This window comes from Oryzias latipes, chromosome 7 (assembly GCF_053564925.1).
Source record: "Oryzias latipes strain Hd-rR chromosome 7, Olatipes_Hd-rR_3.1".
Taxonomy (NCBI): Eukaryota; Metazoa; Chordata; class Actinopteri; order Beloniformes; family Adrianichthyidae; genus Oryzias; species Oryzias latipes.
Genome location: NC_136243.1, coordinates 6196663 through 6211757, shown reverse-complemented (window position 1 = coordinate 6211757; position 15095 = coordinate 6196663). Strand labels below are relative to the sequence as shown.

The 15095-nt window shown below is 41.6% G+C and overlaps 1 protein-coding gene across 3 annotated transcripts in view; it reads right to left on the bottom strand.

The window, feature by feature from the left end:
* Nucleotides 1–15095, bottom strand: part of itpr3 (inositol 1,4,5-trisphosphate receptor, type 3) — a 90364-nt gene that overhangs the window by 49438 nt on the left and 25831 nt on the right. For all 3 annotated transcript variants that reach the window (XM_023957006.2, XM_023957007.2, XM_023957008.2), the window contains exons 2-11: nt 14893–14963; nt 9479–9600; nt 6133–6219; nt 3732–3890; nt 2857–2955; nt 2341–2424; nt 2107–2253; nt 984–1079; nt 741–785; nt 164–306 (exon numbers count right to left, since the gene is read on the bottom strand). In XM_023957006.2, the coding sequence (XP_023812774.1) occupies nt 164–306; nt 741–785; nt 984–1079; nt 2107–2253; nt 2341–2424; nt 2857–2955; nt 3732–3890; nt 6133–6219; nt 9479–9600; nt 14893–14963 (1053 nt within the window). The remainder of the gene's footprint in view (nt 1–163; nt 307–740; nt 786–983; nt 1080–2106; nt 2254–2340; nt 2425–2856; nt 2956–3731; nt 3891–6132; nt 6220–9478; nt 9601–14892; nt 14964–15095) is intronic.

Genomic DNA, 15095 nt, shown 5'->3' with positions numbered 1-15095 from the left:
CAGCTGCTCAGCAGCATTTTCCTGGGCTGATATAAACAGGAAGGAAACAGGAAGACCTTAATAACATGATACAGACTCTTTCAACCGTCGTACTTCCTGAAATGTTCTGTGGGCAAACAACGTTCATCATTAGCAGAAAGGGACAACGTCTGCTAGTTCCTACCGTGGCACAAAGGAGTCAGTCTTCTGCAGTGTGGTGGGGTCGAGCTCAAATAAGGAGGCAATGTCGTTTCCATCCGACAGCACCACCAGCTTGTACTTAATCCTCTCACCCTGGGAGCGTTTGCTGATGCGACGGCCATCCATCTGCAAGGAGCTCACAGGTCAGACTGTGGGGTCACTCAAACAGACTTTTTTGCTTTAAATAGGTTTAGACATTAAAGGGAATTCCCCAGCACAACCACGTTCTTTTGCAGCACTGATGATGCAGAATTGGAGTAATTGTCTTCCTATTTTAACACACAGGACGTGTTTCTTTTTTAAGACAACAGGAAGGACAAACATACAGTTAAACTTGATATGATTCATTCATTATAAGGGAATCTATTAAATAAAATGATATAAAACCCTGCTTTTAGTGGCACCACTGGGACTTTTGTTAACAACAGTAGCAGTGTTTACAGCTATAATAAAAGGGCCAAAGCTGGACTCCTGCAGGCTTCATGTTAAAACTCATCTCCCGTCACAGCTGACTGCCAGGGCCTCCTGCTGCTCCTGACTGAAGTAGAGACAGAACTCACTGAGGAGGAAAGTTCTGGGTTGTCTCCTTTATAGCCGGGGTTCTCCTGCACAAATAACAAACAAAGTCTCAGGTAAGAAGCTGTTGAAAAAAGCTGGATGTGTCCAGTACAAGCACATTCAATTCAACATCACTGTTTAAAAAAAGCTATTACACGCAACCTCCTAAACACTGAAAAGATCACATATATCAGAGAGGTCTGATCAGAACCCACAAAGGTATTCTGCAATGTTACCATGGTTACCTCAGCAGCCAGGTAGTTCCCAGTGGCCAGGTGTTTGAATCTGTACAAACTGTTCCAGTGTCCCGCCCCTCCACGACAGGGGTCATGGTGGACAACCTGACAAGACAATCAGCATGAAGACAGACAAAAACTCTGACTCTTTGTGTGTGAGTGCATCTGTATTTTGTGTATTTGTGAGTCAAACATTTTTTTTCTACAACAGGTTTGTGTATACATTTACAGTAAATTTGTTATTTTTCAGAGTTTTCATTGAAGTATGGAACAAAACATAAGTTAAGAAGTAGGATTTTCTGGCTTAAACTTTTAACTTCAATTCAATTTTATTCAATTTTATTGATATAGTCCAAATATTACAACAATAGTCGTCTCAATGAGCTTTCTAATAAACATGAAATCATAAAGAACATGAAGTCATTGAATTCAATCGGTCATGGCTAAACTAAACTAAACAGACTAAACTAAACTGGGCATCCCTGCCCTTAGACCCCCCTTCTCCTAGTTGGTTTTGTATACAATTTCATTTAAACACAGTTTTAACATGAGTTATTCAATGGGTTTTGTTGTATTTATAACTTAGTTTAGCTAAAACTCTGTTACTTTAAAAAATAGATCAAATAACATACATAGGATTACTCTGAAAATCCTTTTAACAGGTTAACCAGATTGACATCAAGGATAGGCTTATTCTAAGGATGGATTAACGAATCCAAAGATTAACCTTTCAGAATTAAAAAATATACTGTTCTGCACAACTCTTTTTATTTAACGTATATATTTTCCAGTTGTTTTTTTTAGACTTTGATTTTGGATTTTAGCAGGTGTGTGCCAACAAGAAAAGAAGTGGCTAAATATAGTTTCTTCTTTTTACCATGATACTTTGTACTGTGGTTATCAATACCACAATACTCTACTCTTTTATATGTGGAATAATAGGGGGTGTTCTAAACACGCGCCTAACCATACTGTCTTAACCTGGATTTACACAATGCACTTTCTTATCTTTGCACAACAAACATGCAACCAAATAAAACAGAATCTCATAAAGCAAAAGCTGGATTTTTCAGTATTATCCTGGTTGTTTTAAGGTCATTTTTCTGCATCTTGGCTCTGTAAAAAGAATCACCTCAATCTCCCACAATGCATTGGAGCTGGTTGCAGACGTGGCTGACTGCCTCAGAGTCGTTCGCAGGAAAACATGAAGCTTGCTTTTGTACTCGTCACACGTTAGAAACTTTTCCTGCTCAGCGTGAAACAAACGCACAACATCCCCCTGCCAGACACAAACACAAAGTCCAGAAGCGCCAAAGGATTGTCATAACGTGTTGTTTATGGACATCAATGACTTGCAGTTACTCACTCCTTTGAGGACGTCTTCTCTGTGGTCACTGAACATCATAAACAGGTTGATCTTCCAGCTAGTGTTGCAGTTTACTGAGTTCACCTGCAGGGGGACACCGTGTTTAAAATCCTCCACTATGAAAGGGTATTTCTGCATGTTATGATCCGTTAAATCAATCTGCTTTATCCTTTTAGAGTCGAATTGTGAGACTAGAACATCTGGATGGATGTCTTTGTATTTGTGTCACAGAAGGCTTTTGGAATTTAAGTTTTTAAATCTGCATTTCAGAACAAGAATATATTTTAAATAAGAAGCAACATTTTACAACTGAGGCTTCTCTACATAAAATTGTGAGAAATTAATCGCACTAAGCAAACATCCAAATTGTTATAACCCAATACATTTTATAAAGGCCCTGATTGATTCAATGGGGCCCTATTATACTGACTTGTTGACACAATGATCTGCAAAAGTAAAGCAATGTCAAAAATGAGGTCGTAAAGACATTTAATTATCTTAGTTCATTCATCTCACTTCTTTGCATCCACTGTGATCGTTCAGGTCGTAGTTTGAGGCATGCAGTGGCTGGCCGGCATTCACCGGGTTCAGGATCACCTTGTCTCCTACCAGCACCTGCAGCCACAGCAGATAATGGTCAAAGCTCTTTCAATGACCATCAGTGAACTCCAACAGAGCCCACCGTCAGAATACACACTGGAATCAATGTCTCAGGGAGTTCCACAAGCTGCAGTAAACAAAATGAAAATGTTCACTTCGAACAAACTGTTTTCAATGTTTGTTTCATTTTCTTTTCATTTTCATTTTCCTCACACCTATACAAGGGAAATGAAAGGGAACAAAAAGGAGAAAACTTCCTGCCCAATATACGTTCTCTGTATAAAACAAACAAATATTAGCGTATATAGCACTCGGGGCAGTAAAACCCAAGCTGGAGGAGCAGCTACAGCAGATACCTGGAAAGATCTCTGTCTACGGAGAGAGCAACACCAAACCACACAGCAGCACATTTTCATCTCAAAGGAGTCTAGTCCTGTCTGCAGTTCAGATCTACACCTATAGAAAACAACCGGGACAGCATCATATACAGGGAGATCAGGCTGTGCCGCCACAGTAAGACTGTTTCTGAACTCAGCCTTTTTAGCAGATAAAGTTGTAAAACAAACGTTTCTTTTTTTGTGTCATATAAAAAGTGGAACATGTGACATTTTTATCGAAGTATTTAAATTTTGTTCTTCCCAGACTTCTACACTTTATTCATCAACACTGGAGTTTCCCATACTGAGCCATGCTGAGTCTGAAATGTGTCTCAGTGGATCAGGTTCATGCTGAGAAACCGTCAGCTGGTTAACCTTCACGGTTCAACTCCAGCAGCATGTGTGTGTGCTTACATTGTCGCCGTTGGCACGCAGCTTCCAGAAGGGCTGGATGAAGAGCCAGGACCCTTCATTTCCCGTGCCATCCAGCGTGACTCGCATGGCGTTCTTCTCCAGCAGAGCCGGCAGACGTTTGTTCACCGTCAGATATTTATTACTCTTCATGTGGAGAAGCTGTACACAGATGAAGGCCAAAAGAACATTATGCAAGTAGGATTTTCACACACTACAGCTAAACACACATAAGGGGGCGCTGTGCATGCTTTTATGGCAGTGGTACCTGCAATAAAACCTCCAATTAAATGCTTTTTGATGGAGATCCCAAACCTTTTCTGCAGGTTTCTCACTATGAATCATTTCCTACAGTGTAATGACATAACCACACCACACCTATATTGTCAATATACACACATCCACACACACGCACACCTTTCTTTGTGTATTTACATTTATAAATCCCTCAAAGTCAATATTGACTTTGCTTTAAGGCTTTTTACCACTAAACACTCCCCTCATCCACACAGCATGGGAGTGGACGGGGTTTGTAGTTTATGATGTTTATGAGGACCTTAAGCTGGAAGCTCATCAGAGTTGCAAGGTCACGCAGTTTTACTTTGGGAAAAGGAGTTGAGCCACACGGAAAAACAGCTTCCACAGCCAGGATTGAGAATTGCCTGAGTTGGAGGGTTGTGGTTTGCAGATTAATTATGTTTAAGGGGTCCTTAGAAGGGTGAAAAGACAGGCATGCCTGAAAACGACCCAACATGCAACAGAGGCTGTCCACCACTGAGAAAAAACTAAATGTTTGAGGCACTTAGTTGTTACGTCAACAAGTATTGCCTATAAGTGAGAAGTACTTAGTGGAAGTACGGCTGCACGTATGGTTTCACCATCAAGTCAAGAGAATCTAGGGCTTTCTTACAGAAACCACATTGAAGAAAAACCTTTACAGATGTTGTAATAAACCAGTTCAGTTCTCTCACTGCAACAGATGTTCCAGTGTTTTTCACTCTGTAACTCTGTCAGTCAGTAACATGTTATTTAAATAAAGTTCAACAAAACTCACTTTAGACACCACACACTGCATGTTAGCACCACACACACAGCAAACACACACTACACACAAAGGGACCACGGGGTGGGGGGGGCTCTGCTGCTTAGCTGGAGACCTCCCATTTTACCTGCAGCACACACACTGCACACCCACACCACACTACATAGGTGGGATTGGGGAGGGGCGGCCGGTCTTCACCTGCCTGGTCCTTTCTGGGCGGCCTGGCATGTGGGGACCCTGCTAGCTGAGGCGGTGGCCGGGCGTGCGGTGCTAGGGGGGTCGGTGAGCTGGAGGGGGATACTGTAGCAACGGGGGGCGGAGGGCAACCAGAAGAATGTGTGTGAGAGTGAATGGGTGGGGACAGGCCTGGGGGTTACCTCGCCAGTACCCGCTGGGGCTCACCGTCCCTTTTCCAGAGTGGGAAGGGCAGCGGGGGGGTAAGGGAGGAGGGGTTGAGGGACGTGTTGGGCGAGGGGGTTGTAGTATAGTGTGGGGGGGTAGGGATGGAGCTGTGGTTGCGTCCTGATCTTTGGTGGTTGCTTGGGTCGGGTGCCAGGGCTGGCCTGCGGTGAGGCTCCGGCTGGGTGGTGGGCGGCTCCTGGGCCCTCTGGGCCCTGGCTTCGTCCTTGGCCCGCGTCTCGGTGTCCAGCGCCCGGTGGCCCCAATGGCTGCCGCCTGGTACAGCAGAGTGCGCTGTCCTGTGGCCTGGGGGTCCTGACGTTGGGCTCACCTATGCCTCCCGGTTCCAGAGGGGCCCCTGTAGGGTACCCCCCCCCCCCACCTCGGGCTGCGTGGGTCCCGTCGTTGTGGATGCTCCTGGCCTGGGGGTCTCTCCCCCTCTCTTGGTCTGGCTGCTGGGCTGGGGAGGATCTGGTTCCCCTTATGATCACACGGTTCACTTTGGCAGCGTGCATGTATCTCCACCCCCACGTACACGTGCACACTGGCACACTGCTCCCTGGCTGCTTTATTGCTCCTCCTGGTGTGGTTATATCTTTGTTTTTCCTCGTCTAATCAAAAGAGGATTGGAGTGGGACTTTGAGTTCAAAAACCCGTCCATCTATGCATTCTTTAAACCTATTTAAATCATTTTAGGGGTTGCTGGAGCCTATCTCAGTAACTGTTAGAGGAATGCAGGGAACACCCTGGATGGTCCGGGAGTTTTTGTTAATTTATGTACTTCCCCAATGGGTCAACATTGCATGTGTATATTCCATTTGTTCCTTAACTTCATGTTAAACTCTTTAGTTTTGTCAGAACCACATCTCTTTATCTAATAATCAGAAAAACGGAATATAAATGGTTCCGTGGCCCTCCTCCTTAACATTCTGCTGTGATAGGACAGACAGGACACATGGTTACCTGGATGACGGTTCCATATTTGACAACATCGCCGTGGACTTTCTTGTTTTCTGTCTCATTCTGCTTCTGCTCCAGGTTGGATGCATGCTGCAGAACACACAGTTAAACATCATTTTCTGACAGCAACCAACTCCTCCTGCTCCAGACTGCCGTGTGCAGACACACAAGTAACACGGTTCTTCGTCCCTTTTGTGGGAGCTGCAGTGAGGCGTGAGGAGCAGACTTTTGCACAGACACTCAATAGCATTCTTAAGGTGGAAATCTGGCTTTATTAGCAATACTAAAATGTACTTTGACAACGAAGAATACAAGGGAATAAAAATTCAAGGCATAGGAATTGAGTAAACAGAACTGTTTACATTTTAAGCAGGTGACGGTAGATTTAATATATAAATATGCGCAATGCATATGGCATATGCCATATGTTTCAGGATTGATTTTAAGATACTTTTAATCGTTTTTAAATGTCTTAACGGTCTTGCGCCTTCTTATTTATCCGATCTTTTAGTAAAGTATGAACCCTCGCGGACCCTGAGATCCTCTGGCACTGGTCTGTTAACTATTCCGTATGTAAAAACTAAAACCTATGGAGAGGCTGCATTTCAGCACTATGGCCCCTGTTTGTGGAACAGTCTGCCGCAGAGAGCATTAATGCTTTTAAGAAAAGGCTCAAGACCTATCTTTTTAACCAGGCTTTTAGCTAATTTTTTACTACTTTTATTTATGTATTCAGTTATTTATTTATATGTACCGTAATTTCCGGACTATGAGCCGCTATTTTTTTCCTGCGCTTACAGCCCTGCGGCTTATTCAGTGACGCAGCTAATTTATGGATTTAGTTGGCGGCCGCCATGTACGTACTTTCGGACTCAGTGAATGGTTTGAATTTTTTTGTAACACCAAGCACAAGTCATTTATTTTTCAACACACTAAACAGACAAACAGCATGGACCTCACTTCAGGTCTTAGACACTTCACTTATGGTTCAACAGAACGAAACACGCATGTCCAGCCGCATCCCAGAATCCTTTGGTGCCATTAGACCCAACGTGCACGTGATCGCCGCTACAATATGATGAAGCTTTCAAGTTAAAAGCAATCGTTAAACGCAGCGTGAAAAAATCCACCATCACCAACGGGTTTGGAAAAGCCGGTCAGCTGCGTGACAAAGAGAACAGCGCATGGAGTGAATTGACCTCTGAGTCATAGTGACTCGGCTGGCTGCTCGTAATTATGTGGGAATAACATCAGCCTTTATTTTGTCGGGACACGACTGGAAACACAAATCGACGTGATCATTTTAACGGTTTCTAAGAACTGAGCGGAATTTTGCATTGAAAAGCTCACAGCCTCCGTGTGAGCTGGAGACATGTCCTGCTGCTCATCACATAGAGCTGCGGGGCCGATGGCAGTCTGATGGCTCCCACAGGTTACAACGCATCCGCCCCTCATCCACAAAACTTACAGTATTAAGTCCGATTGCTCTGCACAGACACGATTTGTTCCTCCCTGGAGCTGCCCTGGCCAGAGGTGTCAGAGAAGATAGGAAGGGGAGCGCGCGGGGCACGCGCCGCACTGAGGCGCGCGTATCGCGCTGAGGCGCGCGCTTTTCAGTCGCCGCTGCTGTATTTTACCGGTGTGTTTTTTTAACCAGCCCTGTTACTCCCATAACGCTGCCGCGACACAAGCGGAAGGAGAGCTTTTCCCGTTCACCCCTCCATGCACTGCTGATACTTGCTCATTCTTAAACACGTACAATGGTGTGGCGAGCCCGGCGTTGGCCCCGCCTTTAGCCCCTAAGACTCATGGGAAATGGGGAATCGCGGATGTAAATTTCCTCATCATAACTGAGGGATGTAATGTTGATTATATGGTTACTGTTTGTAATTTTATGTATGATACCTAGATTGTCAATAAGTTAAAAATAAATAAAAAAAAATAAATAAATAAAAAAACCATAACTGAGGAACTTGTGAACAGAATAGAGGTCCATGCTGTTTGGCAGATGTGGGTATAGTCACATGTATGAGCCTGAGGCAAGGCTGACTCCTCCCACAGTTTGCTAATGCATCACACTTACTCTGGGAGTCAGGACGTGACTTTTCAGGTTCATCATGTTGCCTACTTCATGCGGCTTGTACTCTGACCCGGCTTGTATATGTTTAAAAGTAGTTAAATAAGTGAAAATGGGTGGGTGCGGCTTATAATTTGGTGCGCTTTGTAGTCCGGAATTTACGGTACTTTTTATTTTTATCTTATTTATTTATCTATCTATCCATTTTATCTTGTTTTATGAACTTGAACCTGATTTTTAACGTGTTATTTTAATTAACCTTATTTTAATGTTTTATTGTTTTTATCCATATGTTTACTTTTTTATTCTAATTTTTATTCAATTTTATTTCCGGTGCTTCCTCAGCTGGATCCTCTCCCTCTGGGTCGGCTGCTGTTCAGCCAGTGCGGCTCTAGATGGGGACCTGCATCACCGCTTAGCTGTGGTGGAGCGGTCCCCGCCTGTGATGCTGCATTTGGCTGTCTATGCGGCTGTTCACGGTGGGGGAGGTTTCAATTATCAGCGTTTCCTGCAGCCTGTTTTGTGCTCAGCCTATTTCTCATTGTCCTTTGCCATCACTTAGGGGGTGGGAGGTGTGAAAGGAGTGGGGGGCTAGGTACGGGGAGGGGGGCCCTATTTATTTATTTATTTTTATTTTATTTATTTTTAAATCGTCAATGCTTGTTTTTATATTTTGTTGAGTTTTAATGTAAAGCACTTTGTGTTATATTTATTATATGAAAAGTGCTTTATAAATAAAGTTTGATTTGATTTGATTTGATTTAAAGGTTTAATCAAAGAAACAGAAACCTTGTAGTAATTGTTCTTTTTAACAAATTGAAACATGACTAAGTTTATCAATCAGGAACAAAAAGGCAGGACAGTGAAGATAACAAACAACATGTAACTGAATGAAAGTGATGAAAAGCTTGTAAAAAACACAGCAAGTCAAAAACTTAGCTCCGGCTCCAACGAAATCAAGTCAACTCGGTAGCTATTTTTTCATCATACGGGCATCTCCATGTTGTACTTGTACTTGTACCAAATGTTTGAAATGATTGACATGGGGCCAGCAGGCGAATACTTCTACGGGATTTTGGCTTCTTGGAACCAGCAGGTACTTTGGAACGCCAGGGGGAAGGAGTCACTCAGTCCAGTTCTCATACACAGTCAATGGCTACAATTTACTAGGAGTTTTATTGCTTTCATTTTTAGGAATTTATTTTTATGACTCTCATGGAGACTAAACCATCAAGCGGTTTCAAACCTACAGACATAAAGAACGGGTCTTACCTGAAGTTTCTGAAGTAGAACCATATCAGCGATCTTGTCTTTCTCGTGTTTGGCTTGCTTCGCCTTCCAGTACTGTTTTTGAGCCGAGTACCGACTCATGGGACAAACCTTAAACAGGCAATCTTGCAAAAAAAAAAAAAAGAGACAAAAATTATCATTATTCTCAGTTACAATAATCAAGCAAATCTATATCAACATATGAATTTATGCTCCCTCTGATATCTTATTGTTGTTGACTGAGTGATCAGAATTACTACTTCATTATTTATTGTTTGGATCGAAGGCTGAATTTCAGAAGAAGAGCGAGTTCAATGAAGCAGAGACAGACAGTAGGAGGATAAATATTGACTCTTTACCAAACATCCTGTACTGTCTGTTGAGACAGTTTCTACTGTTTACCAAGCAAACATTATGTGCTGTTGTGCATCGATCTGCATCTTATTAAGAAAACTGAAACAGTTTCAAACAAGTGGAAGTTGGAAGCATCATCTCATGAGCATAAATACAGAGTAATAATTATGCAATTTAGAATCAATCCTCTTGTTTCCATTTTTCTTTGTTAGAAACTATGTACTTTTATCTTTTAAATGTTTCTTTACATTTGAGTCCTGCTTCTGCACAGAAACACTTAAGCTTCAGGGCTTTTTAAACTGCAAATTCTCCTTCAAGCCAAACTAAGGAATTGCTGATATGTTTGGATCCTATACTGTGTTTCATTGTTCATTTGCTACAATAGATTCAAGAACAGCGAGCCTGTCTGCTGTCTAGGTGGTCACAAGAATGAATTAATAAAAGCAGAAGCTTTGAACTGATTTACCTTTTCTCTGTGCTTTGAATCCCACAAGCTGATTTAAGCACATTTAAATGTAGGGTTAAATAAATAGGCCCACTCCTCTCACCCTTTGTGCTTCTACTTTCTTTTAAGTTTTTCTGTATTTTTAAAATTTTGCTAAAGGTGTCTTTAATGTAATCCCATTGATGGATTTGACATTCATTCTTGTTTACTTGTTTTTTTGGACACATATTTCAGTTACCGTAAATTACAGACTGCAAAGCGCACCCACTTACAAGCCGCACCCACCCATTTTCACGTGTTTAACTACTTTTATACATACACAAGCCGCGTCAGAGTATAAGCCGCATGTATTAGGCAACATTGTCATCCTGACAAATCACGTCCTGACTCCCAGAGTAAGTGTGATTCATTAGCACACTGTGGGTAGAGTCAACTTTGCCTCGGGCTCATGCATTTGAGTAAACCTACATCTGCCAAACAGCATGGACCTCTATTCTGTTCACAAGTTTCTCAGTTATGGTTTATTTATTTTTTTTTTTTTTACTTATTGACAATCTAGGTATCATACATAAAATTACAAACAGTAACCATATAATCAACATTACATCCCTCAGTTATGATGAGGAAATTTACATCCGCGATTCCCCATTTCCCATGAGTCTTAGGGGCTAAAGGCGGGGCCAATGCCCGGCTCGCCATACTGTTGTACATTTTTAAGAATGAGCAAGTATCAGCAGTGCATGGAGGGGTGAACGGGTACAGCTCTCCTTCCGCTTGTGTCGTGGCAGCATTATGGGAGTAACAGGGCTGGTTAAAAAAAAACACACCAGTAAAATAAAATAGCGGCGACTGAAAAGCGCGCGCCTCAGCGCTGCGCGTGCGTCAGAAGTTTCCTTCCACAACAAACACTGTTGCTCCGCGGACGCCTCTGCGCTCCGCGCTCGCCCCTTCCTATCTACTCCGACAGCTCTGGCCAGGGCGGCTCCAGGGAGGAGCGCTTCGTCCCCATTGCGCCGGTGGAAGGGGCAAATCGTTTCTGTGTTGAGCAATCGGACTTAATACTGAACGTTTTGTGTTTGAGGGGCAAATGCGTTGTTACGTGTGGGAGCCATCAGACTGCCATCGGCCCCGCAGCTCACAGGACTTGCAGTCTCCAGCTCACACGGAGGCTGTGAGCGTTTCAATGCAAAACTCCGCTCAGTCCTTAGAAACCGTTAAAACAACCACGTCAATTTGTGTTTCCAGTCGTGTCCCGACAAAATAAAGGCTGATGTTATTCCCACATAATTACGAGCAGCCAGCCGAGTCACTATGACTCAGAGGTAAATTCACTCCTGAGCATGCGCTGTTCTCTTTGTCACGCAGCTGACCAGCTTTTCCAAACCCGTTGGTGATGGTGGATTTTTTTACGCTGCTTTTAACGATTGCTTTTAACTTGAAAGCTTCATTATATTGTAGTGGCGATCACGTGCACGTTGGGTCTAATGTCACCAAAGGATTCTGGGATGCGGCTGGGCATGCGTGTTTCGTTCTGTTGAACCATGACTGAAGTGTCTAAGACCTGAAGTCAAGTCCATGCTGTTTGGCTGCTTAGAGGTGTGTTGAAAAACAAATAACTTGTGTTTGGTGTTAGATAGAGAACTCAAACCATTCACTGTGTCCGAAAATACATACATGGCGGCCGCCAATTAAATCCATAAATAAGCCAAGTCACTGAATAAGCCGCAGGGCTGTAAGCGCAGGAAAAAAGTAGCGGCTTATAGTCCGGAAATTATGGTAATCTTGATTATCTTGAAGAAATCCAAGAATCTGGAAAACGTCACTGTTCCGTAGCAGGAATATCTGTCTGAGTCACACTGATGGAAGTTTTGGATAAAGATGTCCTGAATCAATTTTAGGACACTGAATCATCTCCAACCGGTTCATTTAAAATGGACCAATATCGATGAATCGACTGTAAAGTAAATTATGATATGAATTAAATCGTTGTTAAGGTAAAATAGTTATTTTTGGATTCAGCTAGCAAACATCTGATATTTATAAGACACAGGTAAGATGAGTTTTTCTGTTTTCTTGAGTTTCTGGATTTAAAGTTTGAGCTGTGAATTCCTGTCTCTGATCCACTTCTAAACTGGTTCAGCTTCTGAAGTGGACCTGCTGGAAACATCTGGTGGAAAACTTGAGCAGCAACAGTTCCCCATGGCTGGAGCTGGACTCAGATCACACACTCTATTTAGGTTGCAAACGGTCCACTGGAGGCTTGCTCCAGCCTCGGTTGGATCTTTCAGCTCACCCAGGATCAGTGATGAGCCAAACACAGATTTTTTTTTTTCTTTCTACCAGCAACCTCAAACGGGGAAAACAAAAATAACTGAATTCAAACTGTGCCCCATTTTCTGTGACACCCTAAGATGAGATTTAAAGATGCAAGGTGTGGAGATTAAACCAAAGGTGGGCATGTATTGATACCAGAGGCCACATTTTCTTTTAGTGGAACTTCCTTTTTTAAATGTTTATCTGTGAAACAGAGTCTGCTCAGAGTTCATTGTTTCTGCAGTCCATCTGCTGCCAACAGACAGGAAAAAAAGATGATCAAAGGATCAAACAAAAATTACCCATTAGTTGGATTGATAAGTAATTTCCTTCATAATCACTTTTTTCATATGTGATCTCTCTCTTATTTATATTTGTTGGTATGCATATGAATTTCTCATAACTAGTTGTTTTTGAGCATGTTGGTATTTAAGGTGGAATAGGTGCATCCTTGAATTTAAATATCGATACATTTAAATATCGATTTATTTCTTACATGGGCGGTAAATGCGTTGCATTAATGGGAGGCGACAACAACAATAATAACATTTAATGATCCTTTCAACTGTTGATTTGACAGTGTTTGATTTAAAAAAAAGCATCAGGACGATCGCAGCTGCTTTTCATACAAACACTTTGACACACAAAAGCAGACGGCTAAAAACAACCAGGTTTCAGACATTCGCATTCAGAAGAAGCACAAAAAATGTCTTCACTCTAAAAAGAGTTTTTGGGCTGTAGTTGGAAAGATGAGCTTTTTTACATTGATATAACTTAATTAATTGGTTTGGTGAAAATAAATCATTTTTTTGAGTTCAAGCAACTTATAAAGAACACGTCATTTTCTGACATAGTTCTTTAACTTTCATTCAAATTAATTCAATTAAGTAGGTGTAAATTCGGTGTGAAGCTATCAATGCGTCATGACGTCGTAACATAAGGACGTACTTGGAAAGGGCGCCCTTTAACAACTGCAGACTCTAAAGACTCCCGCTGGAGTATTGATCAAGGTCATTCGCATCAACTGTGAGTTATAATCATATTTGTTTTGATGACAAAGTGTTTTTTAAAACATTTATTCCTTCGAGGTTGTTAATTTTACCTGAATTTTGTTCTTAGAATATATGAAATAAATTGAAATACATGATTGGGTCTGCTGTCAGATCTGCCAGCGCAAGGAAGGGATCCCATTCCCTTTGCCTGTCTGGGCAGATTGGGGTTTAAGTGTGAGTTGTTGTCCATGTGTTTTGTTGTCTAGCTGTTTTACTCTGTTTTAACTAGTAATTTAAACTGTGGTCTTTATTTCTTTCTGCACCATGAGTTAGAGGGAGGGAGAGGATGATGACCAACACCCTTGTGCTAAAAGACACAGTATGTTCTTATATTAAAGTAAGAGTTCGCGATATCTGAACTCCCACCCTGCAGCGCGAGACATTACTGGGTCATTCATGTCTTTAATATGGAAATGACAAGGCCAATTGGCTTAAACTTTAACATCTGAGAGTGAAAAAAAAAAAAAAAGAATCAAAGCCAGGAAGAAATTGTATTGAGTAAGATAAATGTATGATGTTAAGTTGGATAAATGTGTTAACTTGAGTTGTATAAACAAAATAATTTAAGTTAGATCAACATATTAAATTGTTGGACATAAAAATATGTCTATGAAGACTCTCATTCTTCTCTCATTCCATCATAGTAGTAGGTTTAAAGGTTGTCATCTGGACTTGCTTTTTAAAGTTGAAGAAGTTTCACCTCTTATCCAAAAGGCTTTTTCAATTTGTCAGAACTGACAAGTCCAGATGACAACCTTTAAACCTACTACTCACTAGACATAAAAATTTAATTTGAATAAACTTAATTCAATTACGTGTTACCAACTGAAGTGATTCATTTAAGTTGGATCAACTTTTTTCTTTTTAGAGTGTTGTTGATGAAAAGGGTGCTGCAGTTCTCTTACATAGAAAATTCCATCCTGGCCAAGTGCTCACATTAAACTACATTTAAGAAGACTTAAACTGATCTAATAAACATTCATTGGTTCTAATCTATGAGAATGACAAATAAATCCCTTATCTGCCAATAACAAAAGAAAGAAAAAAATAATTAAAGCTTTTCTTTAACATTTTGTGACTTACAGCATTTTTATTTATTTTTTGCATTTATTCAGATGACAAATAACTCCTACATTTATTAAAATAAACCATGAAAGGCTTGGGTGATCTGAAATAATCTCAGGCTTAGAAGTCAGGATCTTTTCTGTAAAGAACGCTACCCTAACTGTTTAACAAACAGACGGACGCCTCACCTCTAAATTTCTTGGGAGGGTAGTCCAAATCTCCAGCAGCTGGTTCCACCACACAGCGGTCATCGACCAACCTGCAGGTACACATTACAGGAAGAAGATTACAGGTGACTGCTAAATACTTATAAGTACGGACGTGGCCTTCTATTTTACCAAGTGCAGGAACAAAATCAATATCTCCTGAAGCAAATTCCAACAAAAATGAG